The 19,795-nt window shown below is 37.1% G+C and overlaps 1 protein-coding gene across 1 annotated transcript; it reads right to left on the bottom strand.

Moving 5' to 3' along the window:
- Positions 1-583: 583 nt before the first annotated feature.
- On the bottom strand, positions 584-18,529 carry ppm1db (protein phosphatase, Mg2+/Mn2+ dependent, 1Db). Its single transcript, XM_039662310.2, has 6 exons — positions 17,886-18,529; positions 15,316-15,544; positions 15,100-15,224; positions 13,436-13,617; positions 12,874-13,098; positions 584-2,067 (listed from the first exon to the last, which is right to left on the bottom strand). The coding sequence occupies exons 1-6, from the start codon at positions 18,361-18,363 to the stop codon at positions 1,693-1,695; spliced, it is 1,614 nt and encodes a 537-aa protein (XP_039518244.2). The 5' UTR covers positions 18,364-18,529; the 3' UTR covers positions 584-1,692.
- Between the last annotated feature and the right edge of the window lie 1,266 nt (positions 18,530-19,795).

Here is a 19,795-nt window from a genome sequence, read left to right as displayed (position 1 = left end):
ATTCAAAACCATTTCAGAGAGAGATGCAGTTCAATATAAACGATTACGCATTTCAGAAAAGCACAATAAAAGGGAATAACCTCAATTAAACCTCCATTATTGCTCAGGCCATCTATACAGGCTTTTACAAATGCTGTTTTCAACAAGAAGAAAAAAAAAAGTTTTTACCATACAGAATGTCATTAAAACAATATTATTTCTGTCATTATATACTGTATATATATATATATATATATATATACAGTATATATATATATATATATATATATATATATATATATATATATATATATGACTTTGAACAATACGTCCACAGCATTTATTTATCTTAATATATGGTAATTTTAACATTTACTTACACATTTTTAAAATCCAAAGCTGTGTTTGTTGATTTTTCTAACGTTAACAAAGATAAATAAATGCATTTATATATATATGTATATTGCTAATTATAAGATGATGTTAGCAAATGCATTAATTAATTAATGTTAACAAATTAGACCTTATTGTAAACTATTACCATTATTTATATATAATGTAGGCCCCTTGTAGATGTTTTTGAAATAAGCAACCACAATATAACTGGATTTATGTGTTCATTTTTAATAAATTTCCTATGCATTTAAATCCATCAAACTGTAACTGTCCTTCAGGCAACACCACATGAAGTAAATAATCAAACCAAAACTGTCACTTTAGCAAATAGTGAATATTCATAAACAACTCTATGAAAATGTTACTTATCCACTGACAGTTTACTGGAAAACCTCCTTCGAAAGACAAAATCTCAAAGACCTCGAGAAACATCTCGCTAAAAATGTGTTGTACACTCACACCTCGGCCTCAGCATCAGCTTAAACCACACCTCACATTAGCTCTGGAACTGGTGTTGGAAGATGCTATCTGCTTTTCATTAACAGACATTATTGATATTAAATAACTTACAATATCGAAATACATATGAAAATGTAGATTCCATTATACAACAGTCAAAAAACAAAACACACCCCAAGAAAAAGCCAGTTTCTAAGGATATAACAGAACATGCAATCCACACCCTTTACAAAGGTTTTATCAAAATAATAATAATAAAACAATTGCTCTGTAATCCAATGATCAGAAATGCGTCTTAGTTTCAACTCATGCAGTAACTCAAAATTAGAAAGACAGGGTAATAACAAATACATTGGTGTGAACATTTAATGCACAAAGTATATTGGCATGGCCAAATGTGCACAGGGATTGTGGGGCAAGAAAATTGATTATTTGGAGAAAAAATATAGCAAATATAAAAATATTATATACTGTATGTCTACAATTATTTGGTCATTTTCAGAAAATCTGTACAAGCAATTCATGAAATGTAAAAGATGGATTTTCTGTTTAATTTTAAAAGGGTAAAAGATTAAAAACATCCTTTAAAAGAATATTCCTTAGAGACTGATCTGAATATTTTTTTTCATATAAAATGACTAAATACAAACACTAAAAGGGGGATCAATTTTTTACCCTCACATCATTAAAAGGAAAAGGAGGAAATGAAACACTATTTAAAAAAAAAAACATACATTACAAATAAAAAGTGGCAGTCAAAACAATAGCAGTTATTTATTCCTGTGACTATGCAGAATATCCGAGTGGATGGTTGAACATCCATCTTCGCTCATCTGTGTTAGTGTGTGCAGTCTGACTTTAGCAGACGCAGAGGGTCGCTTTACGGTGCTGCAGTATTGTGACGCTGGGCGCCTGTTTGGGACTCTTGCCGATGTTGCGTTTGGGTACGGAGCGTTCCCTAGTCCTCCGGCGGGAGCTGCTCGGGGTGAGGGGGCTGCGCCTGGGCCTCTTCCCTACCGGACTTGACACATCTGGTGAGGACAGGGGCATCTCTGGGGTCCAGTTGCCCTCAAAGGGGCACACAGTCAAGGAAGCTTTGTCCATGAGCTCAATGTAGGGGAGGTTTTCCTCTAACGGGGGTTCTGTGCTGAGACTTACTCCTGACAGACCGTTCCTTCTCTCCAGTGCCGGCAAAGACTCGCTGCTGGCTGAGGACAGGTCTGGATCCGGGGTCTGTAGAGGGTCAAAGATTCAGTCATTTTGTGTTTTACCCATTTCTAAACCAAGAAATAGCATTATCATTTACAAATTACACATGTTGGGAAGCTCCTTTTAAAGGTCCTATATGTAATTTTTTTATATATAAAATGAATCCTTTTTTTAATTGCCTGTGTTTGAAGGGGTTGTAATCACACATTGCAATGATCCACTTTTCGGGTTTTGCTATTACCTCTGAAGGCCAATATTCATATTTATATGCGAGGTCTCCGGGTCGGATTTCCTGCGAAATCCGTCGGATGTGACGTGCATGCGCGCTCCCGAGCCTCTCTATCTTAGGGCTGTCGCGGTTATGGAATTTCCCTTGCGGTAATATTGAGTGGCTCAATAGCGCGATATGCGGTATTACCGCCATTTATTTACTTATTTAATTTAGATGTATTTGTTGCTATATAAATAAAGTTTACGATGTGGACAAAAACGAGGACATTTTCAGTAACTAATGTAACCGAAACTAAACAGCGTCTACATAGTATATGCGCATTGAAAGACTTTCACTCAGCGCGCATTTTGTTATGACAACGGACTTTGAGCGAGTCATTGAACCGTTCATTCAACGAACACGTTTAAAAAAGCTGATTCATTAAAAGAGATGTAAAGAAACAAGATGTTAATTATTTTTAACTTTGAGGTTCAACTTTTCAAGGCTCAGCTGAGCAGCAAAGCGTCGCATGGACAACACTGAAGCTGATGCTTAACTTATTAGAGACCAATATAGCATTGATTCAATGCGTGACCCCACGGCTTCCTTGTGCTGTGGGATGCTGACCAGCGCTGATGTTTATTTATGGGAAAATACCCGTGAAGAGAACGTTAAAATGATGATGCGACAAATATTTCGATTCCCTTTGACACGACAAGCTTTTCACGACTTCAAAGACAGACGCAGGTAATTGCACGCGCTCTGCCGATCTCTCTCATTCACTGTCTGTGTGAAGCCTGTAGGCTACACATCACCATGATAAACAGTCTTGTTATCATTATGAACTTGTTTAACATTCAATACACATGCATTAAGTTCAAAACAAGAAGGGTATAGCCTTTTAAAAAAAAAAACGTGAATATCGCGGTTGCTGCGGTTACGTGCAATCCTCTGCGGTTGACTTGTCAGAAGGGCGGTACTACAATATTGGCGGTTACCGCGACAGCCCTACTCTATCCTACAGTCTATCATGCGACCAACGGCACTGACGACATGGAGTCTGATAACCCCCCCAAAACGTCCTGCATCCAGCACAACACAGACTCCAACACAAACTCCACATAAACATAAAAAACAAAAAAAGTTTTATCTGCTCAAGCTCGTCAGGCAAAACGTGAATCTGATCGACTACGGACGAAAACGCGGATCAACATAGTAAACTCTAGTGAAATAGCAAGGTTAACTACATGAAACATGACATGAATACAAAAGAATGTTCCAGGATAACAAAAAGTCGGTGCTTTAGGATGTAACTTATTTTATTTACTAGATCTAATGACTAACGTCACTCATCCCACTACTACCATATTGTTTATACACATTTCCAGACACGTTTAGTACAGTAATGTTACTTAATACGATCTTACTGTTACACCGTTATCATATTATACATTCACCGATGTTGACATTGCTGATTGTGAAAGATACACGAATAGTTAGTGAAATGGCCAGTGGTGGAGGAAGTACTGAATCTCAGTACTTAAGTAAAAGTACAAATAACCAGATAAATATTATTTAAGAATCTCAGTACTTAAGTAATCTTTAAGAATTATAAGAATCTCAGTACTTAAGTAAAAGTACAAATAACCAGATAAGTAACACAATGACAACCATACTTAAGTAAAAAGTAAAAAGTACCTGATTTTAAATGTACTTTAAGTATTAAAAGTAAAAGTACTTGCATAACAATTAATTCTCTTAATGACTATTTTCTAATGATTAATAAAACATTTAATTCTAACTCATTCAACCTAATACTCCTATAATGATGTTCAATGATTATGAAACAAGCTTGCATTTAGGCAATATAAACCATGCTTATCCTTACTATATATAGTATATATATATATAGTATATACATGTTAACAACTATGTTTGGCAGTAGACGCGATTAATTTATGGTGTTATTCTGAACCTCTTGGCTTGCCATAATCCTAACCAAACGTATTACACACGGTGTGTTTCTTATACACGTAAAAATACATTTTTTGAGTATAAATTGCACGATAAACACACTGCGTGCGAGACGCATTTAGTTGATGCATCTATGGCAACCAAACCTCACTGGTGAGACAAACGAGCAACGAACGGACGGTCAGATTACGTTTTGGCAGGGGAAAACTGATCAGAAAATGTAATGAAAATGTAACAGAAGTTGTAGAAATGTAGTGGAGTAGAAAGTATAATAATTGCTGCAAAATGTAACGAAGTAAAAGTAAAAAGTATGCACTATTTATTCTACTTAAGTAAAGTAAAGATACGTGAAAAATGTACTTAAGTAAAGTAACAAAGTATATGTACTTCGTTACATTCCACCACTGGAAATGGCTTATGCTATATAACATCACATGTCGGCTAAATGTTTACATTAGTTTCCAGCATGTTGTGTGATGCTTTCACCGTTGCGTTGAAAGTCTCCGTGTGGCCGGTAGTGAATGCTCGCTCGCTCTTGAGATTGAGTACGCACACAAGCACGAGCGCTCTTGTTGCATTCTGAAACATCACCACTAGAGGCCGTTAAATAATGCATAGAGCACCTTTAAGGCTACTTTTGCCAAGCTAGTAGTAAAAGTAGGCAAAACCCTTTTGAGAAAGTTGACAGCTCCATAACAAGTTAAAGGGTTAGTTCACCCAAAAATGAAAATTCTATCATTTACGCACCCTCAAGTTGTTCCAAACCTGTATGAATGTATTTCTTCTGCTGAACACACACACAAAAGATATTTTGAAGAATGATGGTAACCCAGCAGTTCATGGACCTCCATATATATATATATATATATATATATATATATATATATGTGTGTGTATTTTTTTTTTCCCCCAAATTATACAAGTTTGGTAACCGATATTCTTCAAATGATCTTCTTTAGTGTTCAGCAGAAAAAGAAATTCATACAACAAACATTAACAAACTACAATTAATCTATTTATGAGGATTATTTTTATCATAATATAACAGATTTTTTAAATGTATTTTTAAAAACAGAAAAGAAAGAAAAACAGAGCAGCATTTATCTGTCATAAAAACACAGCATTCAATTAGAGAATAAATCAAATTAGGAGAACAAAAATTTTGAGAACTATTATTACATTTTTCTAATTTATTGTAATGTATTCCTGTGATGAAAAAGTTGAATTTTCAGCATCATTACTCCAGTCTTCACTGTCACATGATCCATTTGGTGCTCAAGAAACATTTCTTATTATTACAAATATTGAAAACGTCTGCTGGTGTCTGGTTATACAACTTGTTTGCGGCAGTTCATAACAGCAAAAGGGTGTTCTACTAAGTACTAAAGATAATTGCCATGAAGGGATCGAATAATTTTGAGACTGCAGAAGTCATTAAAATTTGCAATTTCAGTTGAATTTGGGTAAAACACTTGAAACATTTGTTGTGTTGTTTCAATTACTTTTGTTAGATTTGGTCTTTGCAAACAGCTGAAAGTCTGTACATTTTGCACATAAACCTGATTTGCAATGGGGGTTGAATAATTTCGATGTATGTAACTCTACATTGCCTTAATCAAAACTGTTCATTAACTGGAATTCCGTCATTTTGACAGACAATAAATATTGTATTTACCTTCTTTAGAAACATTCCAGTAAACACTGCTAATATGATCAGTAGCGAAAAGGGTAGACGAGTACATTGTAAAGCGTCTGTGTGAAAACAAACCTGGAAAGAGACGTGAGGATTTGGGGAGAAAAACGAGAGCTTAGCGCATTCCAGTAAATTATTTATGGGATCTAGCAAATTATATCAGGAAAACAGACCACAAATGTGGAGTGTATGTTCTATACAGTATTTTCATACTGTTACAGGGAAAACAAAAGGCGAAAAAAGAAAAGAATCAGGAGGAAAAGTTCAGTGACTAAAAAGAGTTCTTGCTATAGATATTCTTGTTATACCATATCACATTAAAATGGCATGTTAGCTTTATTCTCCTAACGTCAGAAATTTTATCTAACGTTATGCTAATGAGCTTATGCATGCTCATTTGCCCTTTTTTGCATTAAACATTGTTAAAAAACAAAAGGCGAAAAAAGAACAAAACAAAAGGCAAAAAAAGAAAAGAATCAGGAGGAAAAGTTCAGTGACTAAAAAGAGTTCTTGCTATAGATATTATTGTTATACCATATCACATTAAAATGCCATGTTAACTTTATTCTCCTAACGTCGGAAATTTTACCCAACGTTATGCTAATGAGCTTATGCATGCTCATTTGCCCTTTTTTGCATTAAACATTGTTAAATGTAATATTTATCATTGTATTAAAGATTAACGTTAACTTTAAGCATTAGATTATGGCAAATTTAAAGTATTAAGTCTTAATTAATACTAATTTTCCATATGGTACATCATGTTTTAATGCATAGAAATCGTGTAGCATTTGAAACCATTCGGTGTTCAACTTATCTAGACAAAATAGTACCGAATTTTAATATCAGTCATACCATGACAATAATGATCAGTTTATCCGTGTTGGCCAGAATTTTAATATCTGTAAATCCCTAAAAGAAATATTAAAAAGTTAAAAAAAAAAAAGTTTTAAAAAAATATTCCAAAGGAATGTACCAGAAATTGAAAAGATTCAAACTGCAAGCAAATGGAACAACTCTTAAAGACAAAATGCGAATAAAATGAGTGTAAAGTCTGGTCTTCATCACTGCAATACAACAGGGGAAACGCATCACGGCTGCTCTTTTGCATTCTCTTGCCCTGTTCTGTATTTTTCATTTCCCCTCTATCAAAATCATAACAGCACCAGAAGAGCAAACAGGAAAAATGATCAAAGCGGCCTCCCTAAACCTCTAATCCACTCCACTTAAAAGGATTAAAAACACAAACATCTGTCCACTCTCCAGCTCTCCGAGCCAAAGCAAAACAGCCAAGAGCAGCTGGAGGAGCTGTGCTTCAAACACACTGGGGCCAAACAAACACGGAGACATGGCTTCCATCGGAACTGCTCTGACAATGGAGGCCTCGATCGGGAAAAGTAGGCAGGACTGATGAGCAGTGTGTTAGTCTCTCTTTTGGTGGGCATGGAGCCAAAGTGTGGCTAACATGAGCAGGAACTCTGTGAAAAGTCTTATCTGAAAAATTCTGATTAGCTGTGAGTCTGGACAGTGTACAGAAATCTCTTGAAGTTCAAGGGTATCATGAACTCCTGTTTTTGTCTGCTTGAAGTTGCAGACAAGTGTTGTGAAAAGCACTGGTACTTTGGTACCAAGTCGATACCGGAATTGTTCGAATGTGACAATCCCAGACTCAAGATACAGGTATTGACTAGTGCCCACTGTTGAAAAGCATCAAAAATGGATTTATTTTTTAGCATTGAGCATTACAGCCAATCACAGGCCCTGTTTACACCTGGTATTATGTTAGTGTCGTGTACGGGGTCTTAAATGTTGAGCTTGTCTACTTTCAACCACTTCCAGAGGAAGTCAAAACCCCATTCGACCGGATTGCTTTCATAGTGTAAATACTCATGTGATTGAATGTGTTTGAAAAGCAGCAAAATACCGTCTACTCTCCGCCTACTGACCTATTGTGTAAACGTAATGGGAAGCGCACTAGCAAGACAGGATTTAAACTTTGGCGATTGGAGAACCAAGTTTGGTTTGAAGACGAAAAATGTACCTGTCACAGATAGCCTGTGACTTATGACTTTTATTTTGAAAGGACTGCTGAAGTACATGTACACCAATTAACAGTTTACATCATTCATTATACAACCACACACAATCCAGATGCCGGCAAAATAACATCATATATATATATATATTGATGTGTGGTTATTTCTCTGTTTAGTTGGTGTAATAACCTCTGCTTTGTCCTACAGTTTTGTTTAAATAATTTTCTTTTCTTTTGTGGGTTTTGTTACAATGCTTAATGTTTTCTCTTGTTTTGTTGTATGATTTAACATTCAAAGAAACCACACCAAATTCTTACAAATGTTAACAGTTTATTATAACTAACTAACATACACATAAAACACCGTTGTACTCGCATGGTGGGTCACTTCTCACTTCTCAAACCCATGTGCAGCCATGGCTGCCATTTTAAAGTCGTCATCTGCCCAGTAGGAAGGGAAATTCCATTGTCAGTGACATCACAGGGGGAAATCTGGGAAACTATCATGTCTCTGGCATTTTTCTTCTTAATGTGTAAGCAACACTTTGTAATTACTAATGTGATGCTTAGATTGTGTATTAATATCATTTATTTGAAGTATTTGTATAGTTTTATCTTACTTTGAAATTTTCATTTACTTTTACATGGGATGTTCCAGAAGTGGGAGGAGCCTAACTATATAAAAGGGCTTCTGGTAGCCATTTTGTGGAGTGTGTTTTTGGAGTGTGGCATTACTCCTTGTATTTTGGGCCTTGATATTGGCATAGCCGGAATACAGACTGCTAGATTTGTATATTTATTTTTATAGATATATATTTATTTTTGCCTTAGTTTGTTTTGTTTTTCATTGTATATATTTTTGCTGGGAATCACGATTTTTGCACCAAAATAAACACCCTGGACTGAATTATTCTACATCGTCATTGATTTTACACCTTCACCGCCGGTACACTTTAATAGTACCGTTCAGTGTGGTCTTGCAGCTATCAGACCAGAAACTAAATGATGCGATCCGTATGTTTTTCCGTCATCTCTGGACGCGTGCATATGTAAATTGCACAAGTTTATTTTGTCCATCTAGATCGAAAGATCTGAATAAAACATAAATTTACCCGCCCACAGACGTGGTTAAAAGTGGACAAAAGAGATGGATTCAAACACCAGGTGTAAACGGGTACGTGTGTCCCTCGTCCACGCCCATCCGATCAACCAAAACGTATCTTAAAACCAGGTGTAAACAGGGTCGCAGAAATGTCTGCTAAGATGCAATGGCAAATCAGAGGCCTTTAAGTTCAGAATCCACTCAATTCCAGTGCAAACAGTACAGCTAACTTATGCATGCTTGCGAATCCTATTATTATATCCAACAAAGTGTAGAAACAATGTCGTTATCAATTAGTTGGTCTGCTTACGTCTCAGGGAGCATTTACTGGTGATTGGCTGAAACAAGCCAATCATGATGCTCTTTGTCTTACATGCATTCCCGCCATGCGCTACATGGTTTGGAGCTTATGCTGCATCCCAATTCGAATACTATCCGTCCTAAATAGTATTCGAAAATAGAATTAGTACATGGACATGTTTGCGTAGAGAGGTTTGAGTGATTCATTATCAGTATCTCACCTGATGAAAATGTATGTATTCAATGTTGGCTACATTATATTGCATCTGCAGCAGCATTGTGAACTTTTGTAAAGATACGTTTAGCCATTAACTTTTAAATACATCATTACATTCAAATTGTAAAGGAGGTGTTACGTCCGCATGAAAGACCCACGACTGGCAGATGAACGTGCTACATTTCTCTCCGAAATGGTAAGAAATTCTATGAAGGATTTTAACTGTGACGAGATGTTTGACAGGGCAGTTTACGGTGATAGGACGCACGCGACAGATCTGTCCGTTAAATATGACAAAGTAGTATGTCCCAAAGCTTGCCTACTCTTTTACTACACACTCAAAAGTACGTACTTTTTCTTCCCAAAAAGAGTACATACTTTTAGGGTGTAGTATAAAAAGGCGAATTGGGACGCAGCCATAGCCTCTTCTTTTTCACTTGCACGCTCTTGCTTGTGCGCTCTAGATTCCAGGAGTTTTGAACTAATTTGTGGGCATCAGGGAGCTGCTATCAATATGCGGGTGACTCCCAGAACTTCCGGGAGACCTGGGATGTCTGTATTTTGTCTCGAGCATCAGGTTGCACAATCAATTTGCTCGCAACATAAGTGATGGATTAAAATAGCGCAACCGCAGAAATAGATTAAATTAAAACAGAGTTTACAAAGTGAAGCACTAAATATAAAGGCAGTTAATAACAGCAGCAGTAAAATATTGTTTTTTAGTCACTGTACTCAGTGGTTTTCAGCGAATGCTTGTGCACTAATGCATCATTTTTCCCGTCCTTTTCATCAAGCCTGTTAGCTTGCTACATACCTCCATTCCGTTCTCTTTTTATAGCATTTGTCTTCTATTAAGATTAAATTCTTTTTCAAACGCGATCTATTGCGGCTCTGTTCACACACTTGTTTTCAGACTTTCTATATTTATTTGATCAATTTATCCCTATAATTCAATTCATTTTGAATAAAAATTAAATGAATTATTTATTTTTAACAAAAATTGTGTTAAAACATTGGATATAATGTTTTCTTATGTTTTACATTGATCATAGTTTATAATTAAAAACAACACAAACATTGATATTAGTAAAACTCAATGTGTGGCTTTTGCACTTTTTAAAGTACACTTTTACACATAAAACCCATAAATTAGGGTAATCAGGGTATTTATTTAATTATAATAAACCAAAAAATCTAATTGAATTTATCAGATTAATCGGAAAATAATAATAATAATCGTCCGAATCGTTTATCAAAATAATCCTTTATTGCAGCACTAGAAACAATGTAAACAAGATATTAATTGTGATGCATAGACAGCCTCTTTGATTATAACATGAATTCGAATTTGCAAGTGCAAAACTGTGAGCTTGAGCTGATTGACGGCTTCAATGATTATAAGAGACCTTTTTTTTGCGTTCTGTATCATTTAGGGCTGCACGTTTTCAAGTTTTTCATTAACCGTTAACCGAGGCCCTTATCGGTTAATACTCGGTTAACCATGTGCGCGCCGCAACCTCGAGGTGAGTTAATTTTTTTAACACCTTTAATAACTGGTTGGACCCCATTTGAAACGAAATTAATTTATAGAAATAAAACGCAGTGGTGAGTTCAGAGCAGTTAAAGTAGGCGCGTTTCCATCACCCTTCAAACTGTAATTGCCAATTGAAAATACGCACATGGCAACACGTCCATTTCGCAAAAAACTCCGTGTCCACAAATAATAATAATAATCATCATTATTGTAACATTTTATTAGGCTGCATATGTAGACGACGCTTTTATCCAAAAAAGCAACAAAGCACAAATAAACACAATATTTTGACGCATATCCAGTGTGTGTGCTTAGTGTGGAGGCTGCGAGACGCCCATGTGAACACTTGCAGTTTCATTGCAGTTCTTTCAGTGGAAACAACTTAAAATACTCTTTCATTTCTGGTCATACAGAAAATAATAATACATTATTCGCAAATACATTTATTTGCGTAAACTCACAATAACAAGAAAACGTTGTGCTTTAACAAACAGGCGCGTTTCATGATCTCCGTGAACTGGAGCGCGAGAACTGAAACAGCCACCGCATTCGAATTTGTTCGTTTTAAATTGGACATTTAAAGCTTTAGTCTTGTAGACTAAAACTTTAAATGTCCAATTTAAAACGAACAAATTCGAATCGAAAGACAATATCTTCTGACTATGTAATTATGTAGCCTAGCTAATTATGTATTTCTCTCTAAAGGTGCATCCGGGGATGGAGATTTGTTTTTAGCAGAAACTGATTTAGAAAACAATAGTTTATTAATAAACAATTAATGCCTCGTTATTTTATATTATTTCATTATCAGACACATTTATTATATCTTATAAATCATCTATAAATCCCCTTTCTGTAGGCTGTGGTTACGGCTCTTCTCATTCAGCACTGCGGGGGAAATATAATTTCCAGGTTCTAATTTGGCCTCAGAAAACCAGTAAAATCTTTTTTTTTTTTTTCATATTCATTTGTCAAATATTTTAAATGTTTAAAGGGGCAAAAAAAAAAAAAAATCAAACAAATATCTGAAAATTCGTCGATATATAGCCTATATATTTTTGCGCAGCACGTAGTCCTACAGTTCAAATGAACATTTTGGTGTTCAACTCTGCGTTTTACAAAATACAACAACCGTTCATTTTTCGTTTTGCAATTAGGCCTACGGATTAAATAAGGGGAAACGAATGAACACAAAAGTACACTGACCGTTTGGACATATACGAGGCAGAGTTCTTTTTTAAAATTCATAAATGATACATGGAATAGCCTACTAGACAAAACCTCAAAGAAATGCCACAATCAAGACCGCGGAGCAGAAATGAGGGAGAAACACACAGAAACTCTGCGACTTTCCCTGCCATTAATGCTTGGATGACACACCACGTCTCCTTCCATAAATAATAATAATGTCTAGTGCGGTGGCTGTGATATACCAACGTCCGTTGCCATTGGAATGGCTTATCGCGAAAGGAAAAAAAAAAATGTTTTAGTCGCATAACACCGTTAATAGAAACGCTGTCATTTCACAATATTTTTTTATCGACAATCAGAAAAAAAACCCGCAAAAGTTTTGTGCAAATATGTATTGACGCCACTTAACCGAGCAAAAAGGTTTCACTCGGTTATGCAATTTTAAACGGTTAATCGGTTAACCGGTTAACCATGGACACCCCTAGTATCATTTGAATAAAATTTAGACAAATGTATATCATTTTGATAAACATTTTGTGCTGCTGTGATGACCTTAATTTTTTTTTTTTTTACCTTAATGAGTGGTGTGTTGGAGCGGGACCCTATAGCTGGGTCACAGTGCGGGCCCTCTGCTAGGCTGAGAATGACCTCATCTCTATGCATAGGAAGGTGGGGTTTGCCAGGCTCAGGAAGGGCGATAACTATAACGCTGGTATTGTCTGCACGGAGCATCCGTTGGCGCCATCGCATCAATGCATGGCGGCCCAACCGACGTGCAACCGACATCCCGAAGGGTGCCTGTAGGGTGTAAAACGCACTCTTAAGGCCAGTTCACACCAAGAATGCTAACTGGAAAGATAGCGAACTACATTAGCTCAAGCGCTTTAAAGCAGGACAGATACTGATTGGCTGTCAATATTTTTTATCTTTCATCAGCGGAGAAAAATTGTTCTGAAAGTCATTCCAACTATATTGTTTCTCTGTGCCATTGTTAAAGTGTGAACTCTGCTATTCTTTTAGATTTAGAACTATACTTTTATAGTTATCATCCTTGGTGTGAATCGGCCTTTATAAATGAACACAAATAGAGAAGTTAGAATATTAAAACATATGGTTAGAAACTTTTTTTTCGTACCACAGCTTCATCATGGCTCTGGCACACAGTAACCGCCTCCTGCGGCGGCACCATGTTCCAAAGGCCGTCACTGCCAACGATGATGTAACGATGCCGTCTTGGGTCAAGGGTCACCACATTGGTGTCAGGCTCGGGAGACACAACAAACTTTCCACTGTAGAAGTCATAACTCCATAGATCACCTGGACGAACACGTTTACAACATTACTTGCATACGGTCGCATTTGTCAATAAATATATCCTGGAAATCTCTAAAACCATCAGCCCGAAAAACAAGTCTGTCAATTCCATCCTAGCTTTAAGTTTAAAGTGATGGTTCACTCAAAAACAAAAATTCTTTCATCATTTACTCACCCTCATATGCCTACCATTCCAGTATAGAAGCTTTTGCACCGGGTAGTTCTAGGAGTTATAGGAACTAGCCACCACATTGTCATGGTTGCATGGTCACCAGTAGGAATTTTGAACCTTTATTTTGAAGGCGCTGAGAACACCAGCCAAAGCAAATCTGCTCGCATTCTCCGTGTTCATTAGTTTACGAGCACATTCAACAACGCATAAACATCCTGAGCACATCCAAAGTTTATACACTGTAAAATGTTTTTTTTGTTGTTGTTGTTTTTAAAGTTGTATATAAAACCGATTAGTGAGGTAGGCTATGATTTACAAGAAAATACAATTTCAGTCTTTTAACCCCTTAACGCCCACTGTCGCAAATATGCAACAAACCGTTTGACTCAGTCAACCAGCCGAGATAACGTCTGCATTCCCCCAATGCCGGTTAGTGCATATTCGCTACGGACCTTCGACAAGCACTTGTTTCTAGTGGGACCGCAAAGTGACGGACGTATTTCCTGTTTACGCACGGTCAGGAACATTTGCAACATACCAAATTGACCATTATGCCCGCTGTTGCAGATTTGCAACATACCAAATTGACCCCAAATTGACCAATGCCTGCTGTTGGAGATTTTCAACATACCAAATTGACCCCAAATTGACCATTATGCCCGCTGTTGCAAATTTGCAACATAACAAAATTTCGATTTATTTGTTGTGCAAAAGTGAAATTGATAATCTCAACATTATTTACCATCTACTTAAAGGCAAAAAAACACATAAAACATTTTTTTATATACAGCTATATAAATTCAGGCGTTAAGGGGTTAACTCCAAAATTTCATGTTATTTCAATGCTGTTTTCCTGTAATTGTTCATTTACTGGCAATTGTGAAAAATGTTTCTATATTAATTATGTTTTTATGGTGTGTGAATAAAATCAGTACATCATTTAAAGAGATCGTGTCTCTTCAGAAGACTTGGATTTAAACCACTCGAATCATTTGAAGTATGAATGTTTTGGGGAAATGAGAGACAAATCTCTCAGGTTTCATAATAAATCTCTTCATTTTGTGGTCTTATGTCTTAAGTCGTATGTGGTTGAACAACATGTGGGTGATGCTGCCAGAACTGATGAATGAATTTTCATTTTTGGGTGAACTACTGTGTCCCTGATGATGAATAGTGAATAGGCACTGAATTTGACTAATAGATTTGCACAATCCTTCTAAACACCATTTAAAGCAGTGTCTTTTGAAGTCAGTACAAACCACATATTACTTAATTACAATCTCACTCTGATCTATTAAATATTAAGCATTTACCCAGAGCTCTAGCAACAGCGAGGAAGGGGATCTGATCGATCGGGGTGCTCCTTCTGACCGGGCCGTTGTGAGTTAGACTAGGCCTCTTCCAAACCACACGGTTCACGCCAGACTTCTTCACCACACTACACTCACACAAAATAAGAGGAAATGACAGCATAAATCCAAGAGATTGATACTTATGATGACTAAAAAAATATTAAAAATCTATCTCACCTTCCTCCCAGTCCCTCAATTCTCTGCTTCTCTTTCGGGAGCTCAGGCTTGTGGTCTTGTGTGACCTCCACAGCTTTGATGACTTTATCAGAGGGATCTTCCCTCACACCCAGCACGACGGACGAGTCCCCGACATGAGCCACAAACATGCGGTCCCCTCTGATGACCACCACACTGGCTGTAGTGCCTGAAGTACTGGGGAGGCCAGTTAATGTTTTTGGCCATTCCGCTGAAGAACAGGGTTAACAGGGTTAACCAACTGCATCAATACATTGATTACAAGGCCAATTCTCCACAGATGAATAAAATCCAGTTCTGTAAGTCATAATGAGATACTTTTTAAATAATAATGAATTAACATCTCATAATAGTTTTATCTTCATTGTTATTTAACTATATTATAGATTACACATGAATGAAAATAACAGTTTAAAAAAAAAAACCGTGCCATGTTTGTCGTGTTCTTGCATTTAGACGGCTTTGCCCAACAGATGTCGCTAGCCTGTAGAGTTGTGACGTTCGCGAACGAACCGATTCTTTTGAACGGCTCATAAACATGAACGATGGGAGCCGAGTCGCGGCTGGAGGGGAGCCGTTTCTTTCTGTCGTTCTTTTTTTCTTATGCGTGTTTTACACAGATGCACGCAAATTAGCTCCTCAGTTAAAGGGGAAGGGGCGCACCCAGCGCAGGGGTGATAAGTGTGATAGTAGTGCACGCGCGTGCATCATTTACTCTTACGTTATCTTTTATAACCCTACCACGTACATGCCTATGTCATTGGGTAGGAGCGGAGCCAAAACTTGTGCACGCCGCCATCACATGGTTACTCCAGTTAAAAAAAAGCCATAAAGTAAGGAACTGCTTGTATTTATTTACATTGCATTTTGTGTTCATTGTATCTACAGTATATATTTACAACTTCAAATTTTTTTTTTGTTGTTTTTTATCAAAATGTTCTTGTGGTATTGTATGAATAACATAAGTCAACAGCTTTACACATACACACACTTTGTACTAAAGGTAAATCCAAAATAGTGATGTCACGTTCTAAGCAGAGGGATGTTGTGCAACCCTATGGAATATAGTCCACACATGACAAATGAGGTAATAATCAATATTTCAGAATAATTCAAACTCAGATATTGATGTGTGATATCTGATTTTGAATTATTTGACAACAAATCTCACCTCATCATTCCTCCCAGTGATTATACTAAATATTTAATAAGAGCCAAAAGAGCCATTCTTTTGAACGGCTCTTTGAAAGGAACGGATCGCCAAGATCCGGATCCCCTCAAAGAGCCATAAATCCCATCACTACTAGCCTGCCATCACGCGCACCTGTTCTATGGCTTTGCACATGCGCACATTAGGATACATTTATAAACAAAAGTGCCTAAATTATTAAAGTTCGAGTGGTGTGCTGTGCGAGACTTTTCCCCTTTTTTTGCAAGGTAGATATTTCTACATTTTAAAGTCATCATTATTATAAGAGTTTCTCATTATAATGAGACGCTAGCCCAAGTATTTCATAATAATGTGAATCTAAGTCATTATTACGAGAAAGCTTCTTATAATCATTATTATTTATGAGAAAGATTCTTATTATTATGAGATACAAAGTCATTATTACAAGAAACTCATTACGAGAACCCTTTTTTACAAGAAACCTCATCATTAGGAAAAAAATATCAGTACGGTCGTCAAGTCGTTCTTAGAATATTTCTTATTACGAGGTAATACACGATATTAAGCCATTTTAAAAAGAAAGGTTCTCTTCTCATTATAAGATGTTAATATTAATTCTTTAAATTAGATTTTTCTTCTAAATAAATATTATAACATTAACTTTATTGAGAGCATTTCTCATTATTATGACATACTAAGTACACAGTTATGGGACAGTTTTTAAATTTAATATAATAATAGGAAGTCATTATGAGTAACATGCTCACTATAATGAGACACTAAATAATAATGAGACAGTTAATATTTATTATGCCAACATAATGATATTTTACTCGACCTGCCACTAGCGGTGACGGTTGGAGTGACAGGTCTCGGTGGCAGCTGTCCCTGCCACGGAAAGATTTTACCCTTACTGCGGAAACGGCTTCCGTGGTATAATGAATTTGCTTCATCTCTCTCAGTGTGTAAAGTTGTAAACTAGGTCTGCAACAGTTTTTAGACAGACCTGCGTTTTTTAGTCTGTTAATTTCCGCGCATGCGCAGGTGCGCACTATGACCCATCCGTTCATTTGATTTTTTTTTTCCTGTTTTCTGCAGTCGAGTGTATAGCGTGGCGCCCAATTTCAAAAAGTGTATAATTGGTGACAGATCAATCGCAGCCCCAGAATTTATATTCATCTGTCTAAAAATAATTTGAACACGTAAGTGATTTCATTCGTTAAATTTGTCTGGAGGTCTTAAATTACACTCATCGTAATAACCTTATTATCGAACCTGCTCACAACGAAGTCAAAGTTAGACATAAAAAAAGCAATTGAAAAAAATCCAGCGTCAGGAAATGTTATTGGAAAATAGTCATCATGAATGTAACGTTACTTACGAAGCTTTTTCCACATTGCATGATGACATGCGACGAAGCCCTTACGAATTGCGGCACAAACTTTCCGGTAATCCTTAGACCAAAAGCCCCGCTGCTTCTTGAGAAAATCCCAGAGGTGATCTCGAGCGAACAGCGCGGCTTCTCGCCCTCCGTGGCCGTCAAACACGGCGAAGAACGCGACCGATCTCCTGCTGTCCGCTGCCGCCGGTTGAGTCCCGGGCTCCTCTGTCCCGTCGATCTCGTCGGCCGACAGGGTGTTTCTCCACGTTACCATGACTGGTAAAGGCTTGTTTGTGCAGTCCGGTGGGTCGCTTTCAGAGACGGGCTCTTGGTCCGGCTTTGGATCAATGTGCCCGGCCTCTCGCAGCTCATCGTCGCTGGGTTCCAGCTCCACGATCACCTCAGTTAAATCCTCCATGTATTTCCTTCCTCCTTGTTCGGAGAAGACGCTCACTCGCAGCGATAGGTCTAAATTCATGGCCAGTCCGTCAGCCCTTGCTGATAGTTCAACCTAAAGACTGCACAAACGTGGTTAAAAGATTACGGTTAACCTCAAAAACATTTATTAATCTGAGCCCGTCTTTTGTTTATTTTCTAAGCTGCCAGTCTTCCTTCCTTCACAGACACATAGTGATACAGGCAGACGTGTCATTAGCGCCATCTGTTGGACAGGAGGATTGTGTACGCTGCAGGGAAACATGGCAAGCCGTTTTAAGATTCAAACCTTAATGTTCTGGCGTCTATTATCATGTTACTAATACTTTTTTTTTTTTAGCTTGGCCTACTAGTATCTAATAAATAAGTACTAGCATGGATTTAATAGTTACGTGTATCAAATGAATGGCAATCCGTTTTAGAATTTAAAGCTTAAAGGGGTCATGAACTGGCTTTTTAAATTGTATATTATATTGGTGTCTGAGGTCAACTTATGACGTTCGCTTGGTTTTTGCATTCAAAAACATCAAAATGAACAAGTAATAGGCTATTTTTTACCCTAGTTTTGAGCCTAGCTGAAAAACGCTGGATTTTTATGGGCGTCTCACACTGAAGACTTGGAAGTAAATGCCCACTGCTGTGAGTGGATAACAGTTTTGCATATTATAATGAGTTTAACTCACCTGTCAATGAACTTGGAGCGTCCAATGTTGTAAAATGGCAACTAGAATGATTCGAGTCCGTGTGTTGCACAATTCCTGTCTGTCCGGCACAGCACCGTTCTTTACTGTTAATCGGTCTGCAAATCCAGTCTTGTTTACAAGACAATCCTCAGTGAAATGAAGCGAACAGACGATCATGTTTTACCTCATCAGCTGGAACGTCATTAAAAATAAAGTTTATCCATGCAGTCCTATTGGAATCCAAAGGAAGCTTATGCAGCGACTGTCTTCCACAACCAGGCACTGCACAATATTCTGTATTGCTCGGTTCCTCGATCCGGTTTGTCATCACGAGGTAGGCCTATGCTATTTAGCTATGCGTGATTGCCATGGTGATTGTGTGTAGTGCAGGAATTGGTGAGCGGGGCTAAACCGGCCGTGTTGAAGTAGGAGTTGATCTTCTTCTGCGGGGGTGGTGTTTTATCCTCTTTGTCGTCATAGTTCCCCACTTTTAAAAACGAGTCGTTTGCTGGGCCTGGTGTCTATAAAAGCTTTTATTGGACCCATAAGGACGTTTTCAGTTCTGAAACTTACAAAATTTCTTATAATATGATGACTTAGATGTCAAAAGCTCAAGGAAAATTTGATTTCTCAGTTCATCATCCTTTAAGGGGTAAACATACTGGTTTCTATTTCCATGTTACTAGTACTTCTTTTTTTAGCTATTTGTAAGTACTAGTATACATTTAATATGTTTGAGTATCAAATGGATAAGTATTAGTATATAACAAATAAGAACTAGTATCTTATGAA

Source organism: Pimephales promelas, chromosome 4 (genome assembly GCF_988280905.1).
Source record: "Pimephales promelas chromosome 4, fPimPro1.hap1.1, whole genome shotgun sequence".
Taxonomy (NCBI): domain Eukaryota; kingdom Metazoa; phylum Chordata; class Actinopteri; order Cypriniformes; family Leuciscidae; genus Pimephales; species Pimephales promelas.
This window is presented reverse-complemented; position numbering and strand designations above follow the sequence as displayed.